This window comes from Corythoichthys intestinalis, chromosome 18 (assembly GCF_030265065.1).
Source record: "Corythoichthys intestinalis isolate RoL2023-P3 chromosome 18, ASM3026506v1, whole genome shotgun sequence".
Classification (NCBI taxonomy): Eukaryota; Metazoa; Chordata; class Actinopteri; order Syngnathiformes; family Syngnathidae; genus Corythoichthys; species Corythoichthys intestinalis.
The window spans coordinates 5,653,147-5,669,525 of NC_080412.1; the positions used below are offsets into that span (position 1 = coordinate 5,653,147).

At 40.1% G+C, this 16,379-nt stretch overlaps 1 protein-coding gene across 5 annotated transcripts in view; it reads right to left on the minus strand.

Moving 5' to 3' along the window:
* The window catches only part of LOC130906381 (HMG box transcription factor BBX), a 68,165-nt gene that overhangs the window by 48,803 nt on the left and 2,983 nt on the right, over nucleotides 1-16,379 (minus strand). For 3 of the 5 annotated variants that reach the window (XM_057820666.1, XM_057820665.1, XM_057820661.1), the window contains exons 2-6: nucleotides 12,547-12,626; nucleotides 9,581-9,759; nucleotides 9,228-9,464; nucleotides 1,379-1,580; nucleotides 1,203-1,270 (exon numbers count right to left, since the gene is read on the minus strand). In XM_057820666.1, the coding sequence (XP_057676649.1) occupies nucleotides 1,203-1,270; nucleotides 1,379-1,580; nucleotides 9,228-9,464; nucleotides 9,581-9,742 (669 nt within the window). In that variant the 5' untranslated portion in view covers nucleotides 9,743-9,759; nucleotides 12,547-12,626. The remainder of the gene's footprint in view (nucleotides 1-1,202; nucleotides 1,271-1,378; nucleotides 1,581-9,227; nucleotides 9,465-9,580; nucleotides 9,760-12,546; nucleotides 12,627-16,379) is intronic. The other 2 variants (XM_057820662.1, XM_057820667.1) reach the window with 2 other exon arrangements.

Genomic DNA, 16,379 nt, shown 5'->3' on the forward strand with positions numbered 1-16,379 from the left:
TGGAAAAATATGTTATTATCCACAAACATATTTTCAATTGAAGGGATAAGAAAGCTGTCTAAAATTTAAATGTAAACTGCATTTTTTGAAGATTTAATCACAGCCATCTCCCCAGTACCTTTGCCTAACATGCAGCCCCATATGATCAAGGAGTGAGGAATTTGAGGTTTTCTTCAGGCAGTCATCTTTGTAAATCTCACTGGAACGGCACCAAACAAAAGTTCCTGCATCATCACCTTGTCCAATGCAGATTCTTGACTCATCACTGAAAATAACCTTCATCCAGTCATTCACAGCCCATGATTGCCTCTCCTTAGCCCATTGCAGTCTTCGATGGTTTCCTTTTAGCTTTCCTGTATGAAAATCCCATTTACTTTAGGCGATTTTGCACAGTTCTGTCACATACCTTGACTCCAGCTTCCTCCCATTTCTTTTCCATTTGTTTTCTGTTTTCAAGACAAATGGCCTTTGGTTGTTTGTCATGACGTTTGGATGTCTACCAGTACGCTTAACTTTAACAACCTTTCCATGCTCTTTGTACTTGGTCTAGATTTTTGATACAGCTGACTTTGAACAGCACATATCTTTGGCAACTATATGTGTAGCGTTGCCTTCTTCTAGAAGTTTGATAATCCTCTCCTTGTTCTCAATAGACACCTCTCTTGTTGGAGTCATGATTCTTGTGAATCTACTTGGTCCAGCAGCCCTCCAAGGTGTGATAACTGCACTGTTTTAACTGCTGACTAATGAGCAGATCTAATCTGAGGCAGGGGCCCAATAGGAAAGGAAATTGGGTGTGTCTGTATTTTCTACTCAAAATGGAGTGATTCCATATATTTTTCCACAGAATGGAGTGATTCTATATTTCCCTGCACTTGCTCTATAAAAGTGTTTGTGAATGCCGAGGACTTTTGAACTAATTAATTATTTTTACAAGCTTTTTATCGGAGTTTGTTCTACATAATAATAATAATATTAATAATAATAATAATAATACAAATAATAAAATGTCTGAGTGAGTGCTCGTCCGAGACTGGTGATTCCATACTTTTTGCTCGGGGTTGTATAACGAGAGAAAAGTCGTAATAATATGAGATCAAAGTTGTAATATTATGACTTAAGAATTTTAGGGAACACATTAGAAGCATTAAAAAAAGTTGAGTTGACCAAAATGATGCCTCACACAAGATTTTTATCAATACCTCTCGGCTTGCGAGGGCATGCTCTCCAGCTAACAGCAGCATACTGAGGCCACCCATCTTTGTTGGATCTGATAATGACAGTTAGAGCAGTGCCTTGGTCGATAAACATGATCTGAAAATGACAGACACTTAGAGCAGTGCCTTGGTCGATAAAGATGAATGTTGTTTATACATACCGGCCATGGCAAAGTTCAGTTGTGGGACATCAGTTTTTGGCAATTTTTTGGCAGTGGGCAAGTCCTTGGATGCATTTGAAACAAGGGACCACACTTTTTTGCGAGGGCTAAAAACGGTCTGGCATGAAGGTCTCTTTACTGGTTTGCTGGTGGTAGGACACCATTTATAGCCTGGGTTTGCCTTCATAAAAGCTTCCTTATACTGAAATGACAACAACCAATAGAAACCCAAAGTCATTTTGTGAACCATCAAGCATACAGTGGACCCTCATGACTAGAGCATAACACCTTATGAGTTTTTCATGATACGATCATTGTCATGAGAGAAAATGAGTCTCATTATGCGAGCAATTTTTTACTATGCAAGCACCAGAAAAGCGTCTCTTTCACTAGGTGTGTCCAAGTACTTTGGCATCTCGCCAGCTGGTGGTACAATCTTGCAACCGCTTGTGCACATATAACATTGTTTTTATCATTGTATTTCTTTTTCCACATATTGAGACTTAAAATTATGCCTGAAGTCATTATTTATGGGTGATCATGGGAAGTGTGTGTTCACACACACACACATATATATATATGGTTGAAAAAACAGACAAGGCTGAAAAGGCAGTTTCTGCTCTTGCACTCCTCTTTAAAATAAACAGCTGTATTTAAAGCTAAAAGAACTGTTGTGTTTGATAGAATAATATGTCTATATGCTGCCATAGCAGATTCATGGTGCATTAAGCCCCAGAACCATTTTTGAGTTGTCCGTTTTACCCTGGACATACTACAGGGAGTTTTTGGATCGAAATAAGGTAAGTACGCGATAATATCTCGTAAAAGTCATGGCGTCTGTAATTCTGCTCTTGCGTGCTCTCACCTGCAGATGGGGTTTTGCTGTTTATTTATTTATTTTTTTAAACGCCCTCCTGTTCCAAATTTTTCTTCTCCCAGAAAATTGAGATTTTAAGCTTCCCAATGATGCATGCATATCGGACAATTTTGAAATTTGGTCAAATTGGGGGTCTCAGAGCGGAACTTCAAATCACCTGAGTGTTTTCCGCCATATACATATATATTAGGGGTGTAACGGTACACAAAAGTCTCGGTTCGGTACGTACCTCGGTTTTGAGGTCACGGTTCAGTTCATTTTCGGTACAGTAAGAAAACAAAATGCAAACTATAAATGTGCTAGTTATTTATTACACACCTTTGTGCTTTCAACAATAGGAACATTAGCCTATACAAAGCTAGAATTCTGCTCAAAAAGTAGCGGGTATTTAAAGATAATCCAACTACAATTTGCCTTTCAGACCCCGCGTATTGGTCAGCTTTCTTTCTGAAAGAAAGAAGAAAAAAAAAGTCCTGTGCTAAAGAGAAAAGCAATCCCAATGACAAAGATTTTAACATGTATTTTACAAATGAAATGCCTCAATGAATCATTTTCTTTCTTATGAACAGTTTTAAAAAGCTTTATTGGTGAATTTTCTCAAGTTATAGCGCCACACAGAAATTAGTCAATTTAATTGTGTAAGCAGGATGTCTTATTCTTATTATTTAATTACAGGTGTTTTAGCTAATTTCAATTTATTTTATTTAAATTGGCTATTATTTTATTATGTGTTTATATTTTACAAATGTGATGTAGTATTCATTTATATTGTATATTTTATGTTGTATAACTTTAGTTCCTAAGTGAACATTAATTCCTACTTGTTTTGTTGTGGTAGGAGGGTTTTGTATTGAACACGGGGCCGTGTTGGTTATTATTATAGCAGAGACAGCAGTAAATCAACAAGGACAAGTCAACTGTGCCCCGATCTACCACTCAAGAGATCTGATGGACTCAAAAAGTGGGTAACGATTGCATATTAGTTTGAAAATCAACCGGATCCACCGTATTTTTACACCAGTGACTTCCGGTCTGCCCGAACCAAGCTACCGGTAGTAGTATTGACGCAGGAGGGTTGCGTCTCACGTCAAATAATAAACTCTGCCGTTGTTTTCGCGTGCATTTTGTTGAGCCGCTTCTGGGACGCGTCTAACACGCAGCCGCACTGCGACTGGTGTGCATTGGCTGATTGACTTTAACGCCCGTGTTCACTGCATTCTCGCGGCGGCCACGTTGTTGCGCCGTTGACATTTCTGGGTTAATACTATCCTACCGTGTTGGTCCTCATTATAGTAGAGAAGACGGAGTAAATATCTACACAAGAAATTGTAACCCGATCGACTCGGAGCCTCGAAATGTAAGGGTTACATTATGTCAGAAACTCATTCGGTACGCCTCCGTTCCGAACTGAACACCACGTACCGAAATGGTTCAATACAAATACATGTAACATTACAGCCTTAATATACACTCACCGGCCATTTTATTAGGTACACCTGTCCAACTGCTCGTTAACACTTAATTTCTAATCAGCCAATCACATGGCGGCAACTCAATGCATTTAGGCATGTAGACATGGAGACAATCTCCTGCAATTCAAACCGAGCATCAGTATGGGGAAGAAAGGTGATTTGAGTGACTTTGAACGTGGCTTGGTTGTTGGTGCCAGAAGGTGTGGTCTAAGTATTTCAGAAACTGCTGATCTACCGGGATTTTCACGCACAACCATCTCTAGGGTTTACAGAGAATGGTCCGAAAAAGAAAAAATATCCAGTGAGCGGCAGTTCTGTGGGCGGAAATGCCTTGTTGATGCCAGAGGTGAGAGGAGAATGGCCAGACTGGTTCGAGCTGATAGAAAGGCAACAGTGACTCAAATAACCACTTGTTACAACCAAGGTAGGCAGAAGAGCATCTCTGAACGCACAGTACGTTGAACTTAGAGGCAGATGAGCTACAGCAGCAGAAGACCACACCGGGTGCCACTCCTTTCAGCTAAGAACAGGAAACTGAGGCTACAATTTGCACAAGCTCATCGAAATTGGACAATAGAAGATTGGAAAAACGTTGCCTGGTCTGATGAGTCTCGATTTCTGTTGCGACATTTGGATGGTAGGGTCAGAATTTGGCGTCAAAAACATGAAACCATGGATCCATCCTGCCTTGTATCAACGGTTCAGGCTGGTGGTGGTGTAATGGTGTGGGGAATATTTTCTTGGCACTCTTTGGGCCCCTTGGTACCAATTGAGCATTGTTGGAACGCCACAGCCTACCTGAGTATTGTTGCTGACTAAGTCCATCCCTTTATGACCACAATGTACCCAACTTCTGATGGCTACTTTTAGCAGGATAATGCGCCAAGTCATAAAGCTCGAATCATCTCAGACTGGTTTCTTGAACATGACAATGAGGTCACTGTACTCAAATGGCCTCCACAGTCACCAGATCTCAATCCAATAGAGCATCTTTGGGATGTGGTGGAACGAAAGATTCACATCATGGATGTGCAGCCGACAAATCTGCACCAACTGTGTGATGCCATCATGTCAATGTGGACCAAACTCTCTGAGGAATGCTTCCAGCACCTTGTTGAATCTATGCCACGAATAATTGAGGCAGTTCTGAAGGCAAAAGAGGTTGTCCAACCCATAACTAGCATGGTGTTCCTAATAAAGTGGCCGGTGAGTGTATACTGTATGTACAGTGGGGCAAATAAGTATTTAGTCAACCACTAATTGTGCAAGTTCTCCCACTTGAAAATATTAGAAAGGCCTGTAATTGTCAACATGGGTAAACCTCAACCATGAGAGACAGAATGTGGAAAAAAAAAAACATAAAATCACATTGTTTGATTTTTAAAGAATTTATTTGCAAATCATGGTGGAAAATAAGTATTTGGTCAATACCAAAAGTTCATCTCAATACTTTGGTATGTACTCTTTGTTGGCAATAACGGAGGCCAAACGTTTTCTGTAACTCTTCATTAGCTTTCACACACTGTTGCTGGTATTTTGGTTCCTCCATGCAGATCTCCTCTAGAGCAGTGATGTTTTGGGGCTGTCGTTGGGCAACACGGACTTTCAACTCCCTCCACAGATTTTCTATGGGGTTGAGATCTGGAGACTGGCTAGGCCACGCCAGGACCTTGAAATGCTTCTTACGGAGCCACTCCTTTGTTGCCCTGGCTGTGTGTTTGGGATCATTGTCATGCTGAAAGACACAGCCACGTCTCATCTTCAATGCCCTTGCTGATGGAAGGAGATTTTCACTCAAAAATTCTCTCGATACATGGCCCCATTTATTCTTTCCTTTACACAGAGCAGTCGTCCTGGTCCCTTTGCAGAAAAACAGCCCCAAAGCATGATGTTTCCACCCCCATGCTTCACAGTGGGTATGGTGTTCTTCGGATGCAATTCAGTATTCTTTCTCCTCCAAACACGAGAACCTGTGTTTCTAACAAAAAGTTCTATTTTGGTTTCATCTGACCATAACACATTCTCCCAGTCCTCTTCTGGATCATTCAAATGCTCTCTAGCGAACCGCAGACGGGCCTGTTCGTGTACTTTCTACAGCAGGGGGATACGTCTGGCAGTGCAGGATTTGAGTCCCTGGCGGCGCATTGTGTTAGTGATAGTCGCCTTTGTTACTGTGGTCCCAGCTCTCTGTAGGTCATTCACTAGGTCCCCCTGTGTGGTTCTGGGATTTTTGCTCACCGTTCTTGTTATCATTTTGACGGCACAGGTTGAGATCTTGCATGCAGCCCCAGATCGAGGGAGATTATCAGTGGTCTTGTTTATCTTCCATTTTCTAGTAATTGCTCCCAGTTGATTTCTTTACACCAAGCGTTTTACCTATTGCAGATTCAGTCTTCCCAGCCTGGTGCATGTCTACAATTTTGTCTCTGGTGTCCTTCGTCAGCTCTTTGGTCTTGGCCATGATGGAGTTTGGAGTGTGACTGACTGAGGTTGTGAACAGGTGTCTTTTATACCGATAATGAGTTAATACAGGTGCCATTAATACAGGTAATGAGTGGAGCCTCGTTAGACCTCGTTAGAAGAAGTTGAACCTATTTGACAGCCAGAAATCTTGTTTGTTTGTAGGTGACCAAATACTTATTTTCCACTCTAATTTGAAAATAAATTCTTTAAAAATCAAACTATGTGATTTTCTTTTTTTTTTCCACATTCTGTCTCTCATGGTTGAGGTTTACCCATTTTGACAATTACAGGCTTCTGTAATCTTTTCAAGTAGGAGAACTTGCACAATTGGTGGTTGACTAAATACTTATTTGCCCCACTGTATATGGCGGAAAACACTCAGGAATATCCGCCATATACATAAATATGTATATGGCGGACAACACTCAGGTGACTTGAAGTTCTGCTCTGAGACCCCCAATTTGGCAAACTTTCAAAATTGGCCGATATGCATGTGTGATACATCATTGGAAAGCTTAAAATCTCAGTTTTCTGGGGGAAGAAAAATTTTGAACAGGAGGGCATTTACAAAAAAAAAATTAAACAGAAAAACCCTAACTGGAGGCGAGAGCACGCGAGAGCAGAATTATAGACGAGATATTATCACGTACATACCTTGTTTCGATCCAAAAACTCCATGTAGAATGTATCATCGAGTGTCAAGAAACAGATGTGAATGGCCACAGCCGGATTTTTGGGGGATTTTATGGGTGAAACATAGTAATATAACAAGTGTCGTGATGCAGAAATCGCAGACATCAAGGAGTGGTCGAGATGTTTTTTCATATATCTACTCGTTTAAACTTTTTTTTTTCTTTCCAATTTTTCTTTGTTTGGATCGATTATTTATCATCTAACATACTGGGGAAAATGCGACAGTAACAAAAAAATACAATTAATCGATAGTTATGAGGTAGATATCCGTGACTTTTTTACAGACACCAATTTTTTTCATTGTGACGTAATTTGTTTAAAAGTTTAAAATATGCGAGTGAATAATTTTTCAAAGTCTTTTTTTTTTTTAAACGAAATATTAGACATTGATTAATGATTGTAAGCTAAAAATGACAGTCATTTGAATAATAAATATAATTACTTCCCTTGTTTTTATGGCTGGGTTGAAACAAAAGCGGTTGCGCAACGTCTGTAAACTTGGGTTTTCAGGGTAAGACGGACAAATTAACAATTGTTCGGGGGCTTAATGCGCCATGAATCTGCTATGGCAGCATATAGACATATTGTTCTATCAAACACAACAGTTCTTTTGGTTTAAAATAGAGCAGTTTATTTTAAAGAGGGGTGCAAGAGCAAAAACTGCTTTTTCAGTCTTGTCTGTGTTTTCCGCCATATACAAAGTGAATCCAATAAAGCTTTTCATTGTATACCTGGTATGGGTGACAACAGTTAAATAAACATTTGGCTCTCAAACGCCAAAATAGTGTAAAATTCATGAAATTAAAGCATGTATAATAACAGCCCAACAATGAGAAAGTAAAAATACAATGAATGAACTAAATCAACTTTTTTAAACCCTGAGTATTGGCTCTCAATGGCCAAACAGTGCAACTTTCATGAAATTATAAGTAATAATAATTGACCACAGCATCCTCTCTATTAGCCTCCCTCTCTGTGCACCAGCAGTAACATACACTTAGCCACTTAGCTTAGCTTTTATTCTACAGCACTTTTGAATAGGCTTGCCACCAGTCGTTCCAAATAAGGAATCGTTCTGAATTGGGAATTAAAATTTGTGTTCCGTATTGAACCAATACGGAATATATATATATAAATACATACATTTCTATGCATTTTAGGAGTTTGAGGATGTCCATTTTTTTCGTCGCCTGTACGGCTTTGGGCAGGAGGACACTTATTTCTATTTCTGAAAGGTGGCAACCCTACTTTGGAAACAGGTCTCAAACTACTGTGGCATTTCTTTCAGTAAAAGACAATAAAAGTAAAGTAGACGTAGTGAACTGACCAGAGATTGTTGCTCTGGTCCAGCCCCTTCCGCTTGATAGCAGTCCTGCTGTTGCAGGCTCAAAGTCTTTGTGTTCGTTCACATGTTTCGTCTTCAAATGTTTTATGAGGTTCTAGGCATTGAAACTGGTCGATTTAACTCCACCTCTCGAAACTCTCAGGCCGCAAATCTTGCATGAAGTTATTGTACTCGATGAAGATTATAAACTGAAATATGTCCAGACCGCCGAAATGTTACTGTTGTAGTTTGTTTTTCCCACATGTACAAAAGCTGCCCTGCCATTGGTTGAGAGCGGCGATAGGCCTGCTCTCATTGGTCTGGAGCAGGCCAATAGCGATAGCTGCTTGGCATGCAAAGTGATCACGTGTCATCACACAACACAGAGTGCAGTGACTTTCAGGAGAAAAAAAGCAGAGTTCAGTGTTTACCGGTAAATGGTATTGGCGCCCTGTTTGTTGGTACTCGCGATACCAATACCACCTTTTCGGGCCGGATCAGCCCCCCGCCCGGCCCATCCTGGTAACGGTATCGGTGCATCAGTAGTTGAAACTTAGTAAACTAGTCCTGTAATCACTAACTTTTTAATAATTTACTGCACTGTTCTGTGTTTTATTGTAACCCCTTGTTCTTCCAATTATGTCGTTATGTCTTTCTGTTCCATTACCATTACGGGGTGGCGTGGCTCAGTGGTAGAGTAGTTGTCCCCCAAACCCAGAGGTTGTGGGTTCAATTCTCCGCCCTGATGAACACGCCTAAGTGTCCTTGAGCAAGATACTGAACCCCACGTTGCTCCTGGTGCTGCGTCACCAGTAGGTGGATGGTGAGATAGTGTAAAGCGCTTTGAGCGCCTTGAAAGGTGGAAAAGCGCTATATAAGTGTAACACCATTACCTGCCAAGGGATTGCGGACATAAAAGAGCATTTTTACTATAATCCAGCATATTTACATCTTTTATATATGTCTAAATAGATGTTTATTAATGTGCACTGTCCCTATAAAATAAAAATAATTTATCACCTCCTTGGCCATGTCAGTGTATTTGAGCTTTTCTGCAGGCTCCAATACAGCCCACCAGTCAGCCAGGATTTTAGTGGCTCCTCGGTTATCCAAGCGAGGGTGTTCATGTCGCACCAAGGAACGATGGCGCTTGCAAAAGAGAAGAAAGGCATTCATCGGCCGACGGGCTCGCTTCTCAATTGCCTCCTCTTGACCTTCCTCTGATGTACTGCCGCTCTGATCTTGGGATATTTGGTCCTGGTCACATTGCAGGGGTTGATGAAAATAATTTACTGCATCCCAAGATGATTTTCCCGATGGCACCTACTGTACAAATGTGAAAATATAATAATAAATAATGAAAATAAAATCACCTTTGCCAGCTCCTCTTCATCATCTTGTTCTTCCTCCTCTTCAGAAAGATCGGGTGCCCTTTTAGAGAGCAGTGGGTGCCATTGCAGGCATTTACGTTTGGGCCGTTTTCCCGGGGCATCTCCTAAATCATCTGGCTTTTTACACACATCTTCACCCTTCATGGTACGTTTTAGTACACCTAATGGTAAAAGATTTGTAAAGTTACTTTCCATGCTACATCAGAGCTGCCAAATACATAGACTGGTAGATATTGAAGTGTCAGTCGATAACATCGTCGTGTTGGAATAAGAAAAAAAAACAAGTCAATGAATCAATACATTTTTTTTTTTTTTTTTTGAGTCTGTCCATCCTTACTTATTATTTAATGGGTTAGCGGAGAAATCAATACCAGAGCTCCTTTAGCCATCAACTCACTCCCCCCTTCGATTTACGACTGAAAACCCGATCTTTTTTTTGCACGAGTCAATGCAACCCATTAAACTTTAATTGCGACTAAATTAAACAGACCACACCGCAAATTTATAACGTCCTAATCAGATTATTTTTCTTAAATCTAGTCAAATAATTTTCTCCATCTTGTTTTGAGTGTTAAAGACTAGTTAACAGATTAATGAGTCAGATTATTCCACTTACTTTAACTATTACTACTATTACTATTAATACTATTACTGAATCCTGCGGTTTATAATCCAGTGCGGCTTATTTGTTGATTTATTTGGGTTAATAGGTAACACTTTATTTGACAGCGGTATCATAAGATTTGTTTTTTTATGTTAAATTTGTCACCAACTCAATTTATGTCCATCTTCGATCTTAGATCCTTATCATTTTACGCAAAACTCCAAAAATGGGCAGAAAAAAGTATTGGCACCCTTTGAAAAGTCATGTGATGCTTCTCTAATTTGTTTGATTAACAGCACCCGTTACTTACCTGTGGCACATAACAGGTGATGGCAATAACGAAATCACACTTGCAGCCAGTTAAAATGGATTAAAGTTGACTCAACCTCTGTCCTTGTGTGTACCACATTGAGCATGGAGAAAAGAAAGACCAAAGAACTGTCTGACGACTTCAGAAGCAAAATTGTGAGAAAGCATGGGCAATCTCAAGGCAACAAGTCTATCTCGAAAGACCTGAATGTTCCTGTGTCTACCGTGCGCAGTGTCATCAATAAGTGTAAAGCCAATGGCACTGTGGCTAACCTCCCGAGATGTGGACGGAAAAAAAATTGACGAGAGATTTCAACGAAAGATAGTGCGAATGGTGGATAAAGAACCTCGACTAACGTCCAAACAACTTCAAGCTGTCCTGCAGTCCGAGGGTACAACAGTTGCAACCCGTACTATTCGTAGGCGTCTGAATGAAAAGGGAGTCTATGGTACGATACCCAGGAAGACCCCATTTCTGACTCAGAGACATAAAGTCAGGCTGTAGTTTGCCAAAACTTACCTGAGAAAGCCAAAAACGTTTTGGAACAATGTTCTCTGGTCAGATAAGGCAAAAGTAGAGCTTTTTGGGAAAAGGCATCAACATAGTTTACAGGAAAAGAAACGAGGCCTTCAAAGAAAAGAACACGGTCCCCACACTCAAACATGGTGGAGGTTCCCTGATGTTTTGGGGTTGCTTTGCTATCTCTGGCACTGGACTGCTTGACCGTGTGCATGGCATTATGAAGTCTGAAGACTAGCAACAAATTTTGCTGCAAAATGTAGGGCCCAGTGTGAGAAAGCTGGGTCTCCCTCAGAGATCATGGGTCTTCCAGCAGGACAATACTTCAACATACTTCAAAAAGCACAAGAAAATTGTTTGAGAGAAAGCACTGGAGACTTCTAACGTGGCCAGCAATGGGTCCAGACCTGAATCCCATAGAACACCTGTGGTGAGATCTGAAAATGGCAGTTTGGATAAGGCACCCTTCAAATCTCAGAGAGCTGAAGCAGTTGGCCAAAGAAGAATGGTCTAAAATTCCAGCAGAGTATTGTAAGAAACTCATTGATGGATACCGGAAGCGGTTGTTCGCAACTATTTTGTCTAAAGGTTGTGCTACCAAGTATTAGGCTGAGGGTGCCAATACTTTTGTCCGGCCCAATTTTGGAGTTTTCTGTAAAAAAATTGGAGTTTTGTGTAAAATGATAATGATTTAATTTTTGTTTTCATTGTCTTTTGTGTTTTTTCATTGCAAGCAAAACAAATGAAGATATTACTACCAAAGCATTTGTAATTGCAATCATTTTCTGGTAGAAATTGAGCATTATCTGACAGAATTGCAGGGGTGCCAATACTTTTGGCCAGCAGTGTATCTATACATACATACAGAGATGTGAGTCAATATTAAAAAAAAAATAGAACCGGAAAATTAATTGACTGCTCAGTTTGATTTAAAACTCTGCATAATGGAAAAAACAAGCAATGAAATTGACTGCACTGCAAAGTGCAAACAGAAGCTTAACAAACTCAAAAACTCCAAAACGTAGTTTAATGGCGGACTGCAAGCAATAATCAGATGCATACCGCCACCTACTGTACAAGAATGTGGCGTTTTTTCTTGCTCAAGTGCCAATCTTGCTTGTACTCGTGTTGCTCCCTCGAGTGCTAAATTAAAGTACAGTTGCATGGAGCTCATCGATGGCGCCGGAGGCAGGAAAACGAAATCATATCAATTCACAATGAGAAAGAAAAAAAAGTAACGTGTAACGCAGGCGACAATTTGAAAGTAGTGGAGTAAAAAGTACAGATACCTGCTGTAAAATGTAGAAAGTAAAAAGTACCACCTCATATTTGTACTGAAGTAAAGGACAGACACACAAAAATGTACTTCAGTACAGTAACAAAGCTCTTTTACTTTGTTACATTCAACCACTGGTTTGTCAACAGTACAATATTGTCCCAGAAGCCCTATACAGTACTGTATACCTTTTTAGCTGACCACCAGAGGTACGCTTTAAGTGGAAATTGGATACTTACTGAGGAAATGATGGAAGAATGGACAATTATGAGTGATGACGATGGATCTACCAGAGACTTTTGATTGCAATGATGATGTCCTATAAGATAAAATAGGAAATAAAAACCAGTTCTCTGTTATAAATGACTCGAGTGTGCAACATTTTTTTTGCTCCACTATGGTTTCAAATTTAAAGGAAAGACAAGACCTTTATCATGTCGATCCCATACAAGCCAGTTTTCCTGTATGTGGCCACCTGACATGGGGGCAGATCATTTATCAATGCCGGTACTATTTTAGCCAATCAAATGTGACCATCCAAAAGTTCCAGGACTTCCTTGTTATCTCAATAATACCCAAACTCCCATTCACCTACATTCAGGTCTATCAGTGAGTATGTATGTGTATATAAGTGACATCACGAAATGCCTGCACTGTGTAATTTTTTTGTTGATACATTATTTTCTCCATGAGACAATATATGACAAAACATCTAAAATGTTGCTAATGCTCCTAACAAGAACCCATCTCTCGTATTAAAACTGTGTCAGTGTCTTTCTGTTCATTTTAGGGCATTTACAGGTCACTTCCTGTTGAGTTTGAGTCACTGCTTATCTTGATCTGTACCCCAAAATCAACAGGAAGTGCCTCAGAAATGTCACAAAATCAACAGGGAGTGACTGAAAATCAACAGTAAATGACCTGAAATGCCTCAAAACTAATGCACATTGGTTGCTATTGACCGCCGGAGACATCCAATTCATTTGAACTGGGAGGTTGGCAGCGAATGAGCATTCGTTCATTCGATGCCAGCCGTGTCAAGGACAGCAAGGTGGCTGATGGCTTGAAATCCGAGCAGTTCTTGAACGCAACACGAGCCAACAGCTCCATGGTGCCAAGCAAGCTTAAACATCATCTCCAAACGAAACACCCGTCGCGTCAAACTATGGACTATTTTGTTCGCCTTTGTGAAACAGGCAACTTTTTTTAGAAGAACTACAAAGGTAAATGAGAAAGCCCTCAAAGCCAGTTAGCTTGTTGCTGAACTTGTTGCTAAATCCAAAAAGTCCCACACTATGGCAGGGACATTAATACCACCTGTCTGCAAAGTCATTGTCAGCGAGATGCTCGGCCCTAATGTGGTTAAAGACATTGCTAAAGTCCTCCTGTCTGATAGTTCTGAGCTTTTCAAGCCTAGCTGCTATCAAAAATAAAAACAGAGACTGAAAGCTGTTGAAGAAGATTCCTGCTGGGATATCGGCTTTGTACACTAAGTAAGTATAAATACTGAGGGATGAATTTATAATTAACTATACTGTACAGAAAGTCATTTTGGAACATTTTTGGCTTGTGGTGTGCTGCGAGATTTTTCCAAATGTAAAAACGTGCCGTGAATCAGAGAAGGTTGAAAAACACTGCACTAGAGGGCACTCCTGCTCTTTAAGCAAGACAAGTGATGCTGTGTTCCTATTTTTCTAGTCGGAATTTAATTATTTTTGTGTATTTAATTGGTCTAATATGGTCATGTAATAGTTATAGTACAGTATAATAACAGTTCGCTAAGATGTTTATAAATAAAAATATACCATTGTTTAAAATTTGGGGGAAAAAAAAAAAAAAAATCAAACAATGTAAGCATCTACTCCCAATGCTTCTCATTACTTCAGTATTCTTTTTATCGAATACTTTTTTTCTTCTACTTTACTGTTTTACTGAACAAGAAGTACCGCAGTAATGTCCCAAAATGAATAGGGAGAGACCAAGGGCTTGGTTTGCATAGGGACGGTAGGGACATAACACTACCAACTTTTCAGGATGCTCAAATTGTCCCCACCAACCTTATATGCATTATATAATGAGTTCAGCTATACAGATAATTTAAATTGTCTTCCCATATGTTGTAAGGATAGAATTGACCCTACCATTATTAAGTGAATTATTTTAATTGTATTCAAAGTTAAATTTACCCATTTTCACTTGTTGAATGCGCCGTTTCATTTTTCCCCCCTCAAACGCACATTTGATTAGCTGATGACTTGAGACACCCCTGACCCACACACACACGCACGCTCACACAGCCCCGACAGAAATACGTCGACAACATGCCGCCTCCTCCGCCCCCCTTGAAGAGGAGGGATATTAGGAGTTGGGTTTTTTTCCAGCCAGCCAGCAGCAGCAGCAGCAGCAGCCACTTTATGTAAAAAGACGTCAATGTAGTGGAGGTGGGGAACACACCACAAATTTTGCTACTGAAAGTCCGACCTGCATAACATTAAACTGTGGGAATTTGCTAACCAGCAAAACTCGAGTACAGGGCTGGCCCAGGCCATTTGTGGGCCCTAAGCAAAATAATGCCAAGGGGCCCATATTTTTGGCCGACCATTTCGTCACAATGTCCTGTGAAACCCATACATGCAATCCAACCCATACGTCCATATTTTGTATATTAATCAGATTTTGTTGCACTGCATACTTCAAACTTCTGACCCCAAATGATTGTCAGTACTTAAAGTAGATAGTGCCAAACCTTTTTCTAAAAGAGGAAAAGAAAAAAGTTAAGGAAGAACTTTTATTTTTTTTAAGCTTGAAATTAAGTATCAAAACTCACAAAAGTCAACTAAAGCAAACTGTAGTAAACAAAAAAATATATATAAATTAAACAATTGCCAGATTGGGGGGCCCCCTAGTGGTCAGGGGCCCTAAGCAGCTGCATAGTCTGCGTAAAGGCTGGGCCGGCCCTGCTCGAGTAGGAAGCTGCTTAGAGAGAATTGTCCTTCTGTTTATGTTTTCTACTGTTAATTAAACTGTGAGAAATGTAGTGAACTCTGCTGGGCACTGTAGAACCAGAAAAACATCAGCAAGCAGCTGCTTAGAGAAGGACTGGTTATAATCCCATATGTTGCTCACACAACACAACATGCACAAAACCCCCGTTCACCCAATCTGTAAAGTCTTATTAATGTCCCATCCCGAGCAAAAAGTGTAAAGTGTATCACAAAAGTGAGTACACCCCTTGCATTTCTGCAGATATTTAAGTACATCTTTTTGTGGGACAACACTGACAAAATGACACTTTGACACAATGAAAAGTAGTCTGTGTGCAGCTTATATAATAAAGTTAATTCATGTTTATTCATAATAAAGTTAATTCATTTTCAAAATAACTCAAAAAATAGCCATTTATATATACACCCCAGGCAACAAAAGTGAGTAAACCCCTTAGTGAAAGTTGTCATTATTAAAATGCGTACAACATGTCAACTGTCAACATTTTGTGTGGCCACTACTATTATCCAGAACTGCCTTTACTCTCCTGGGCATGGAGATGACCAGAGCTTCACAGGTTGCAACTAGAATGCTTTTCCACTCCTCCATGACGACGTTGTGGAGCTGCCGGATATTTGAGACTTTGCGCACCACCACCTTCCGCTTGAGGATCCTCCAAAGATATTCTATTGGGTTCAAGTCTGGAGACATGCTTGGCCAGTCCATTGCCTTTACCCTCAGCCTCTTCAGTAAAGCAGTGGTCATCTTGGAGGTGTGTTTGGGGCAGAGGTTGCGCTAGACTTTTTCGTTGTCTGTCACTTTGACTGACAGGGTCATAATAATCCGGTCATAATTTATTTTTACCCGTCACTTAAATCTTTAAAATGATAATAATGACATATTCAATAGCAGTGTTGGTCAAAAGTGGTGTGTTACTTACTCAACTCTGAATAAATTGAAGAAACTACCAGCCATGTTGTGTCTACTCTCTGCTCTGTTGATTTGTCATCCAAGATTCGGGGTGCGTTCAGGTTTGAGAATAGCGCACGTACTTCTGACTCCAAGCTGTTTGTCCCTGCTCATTCAA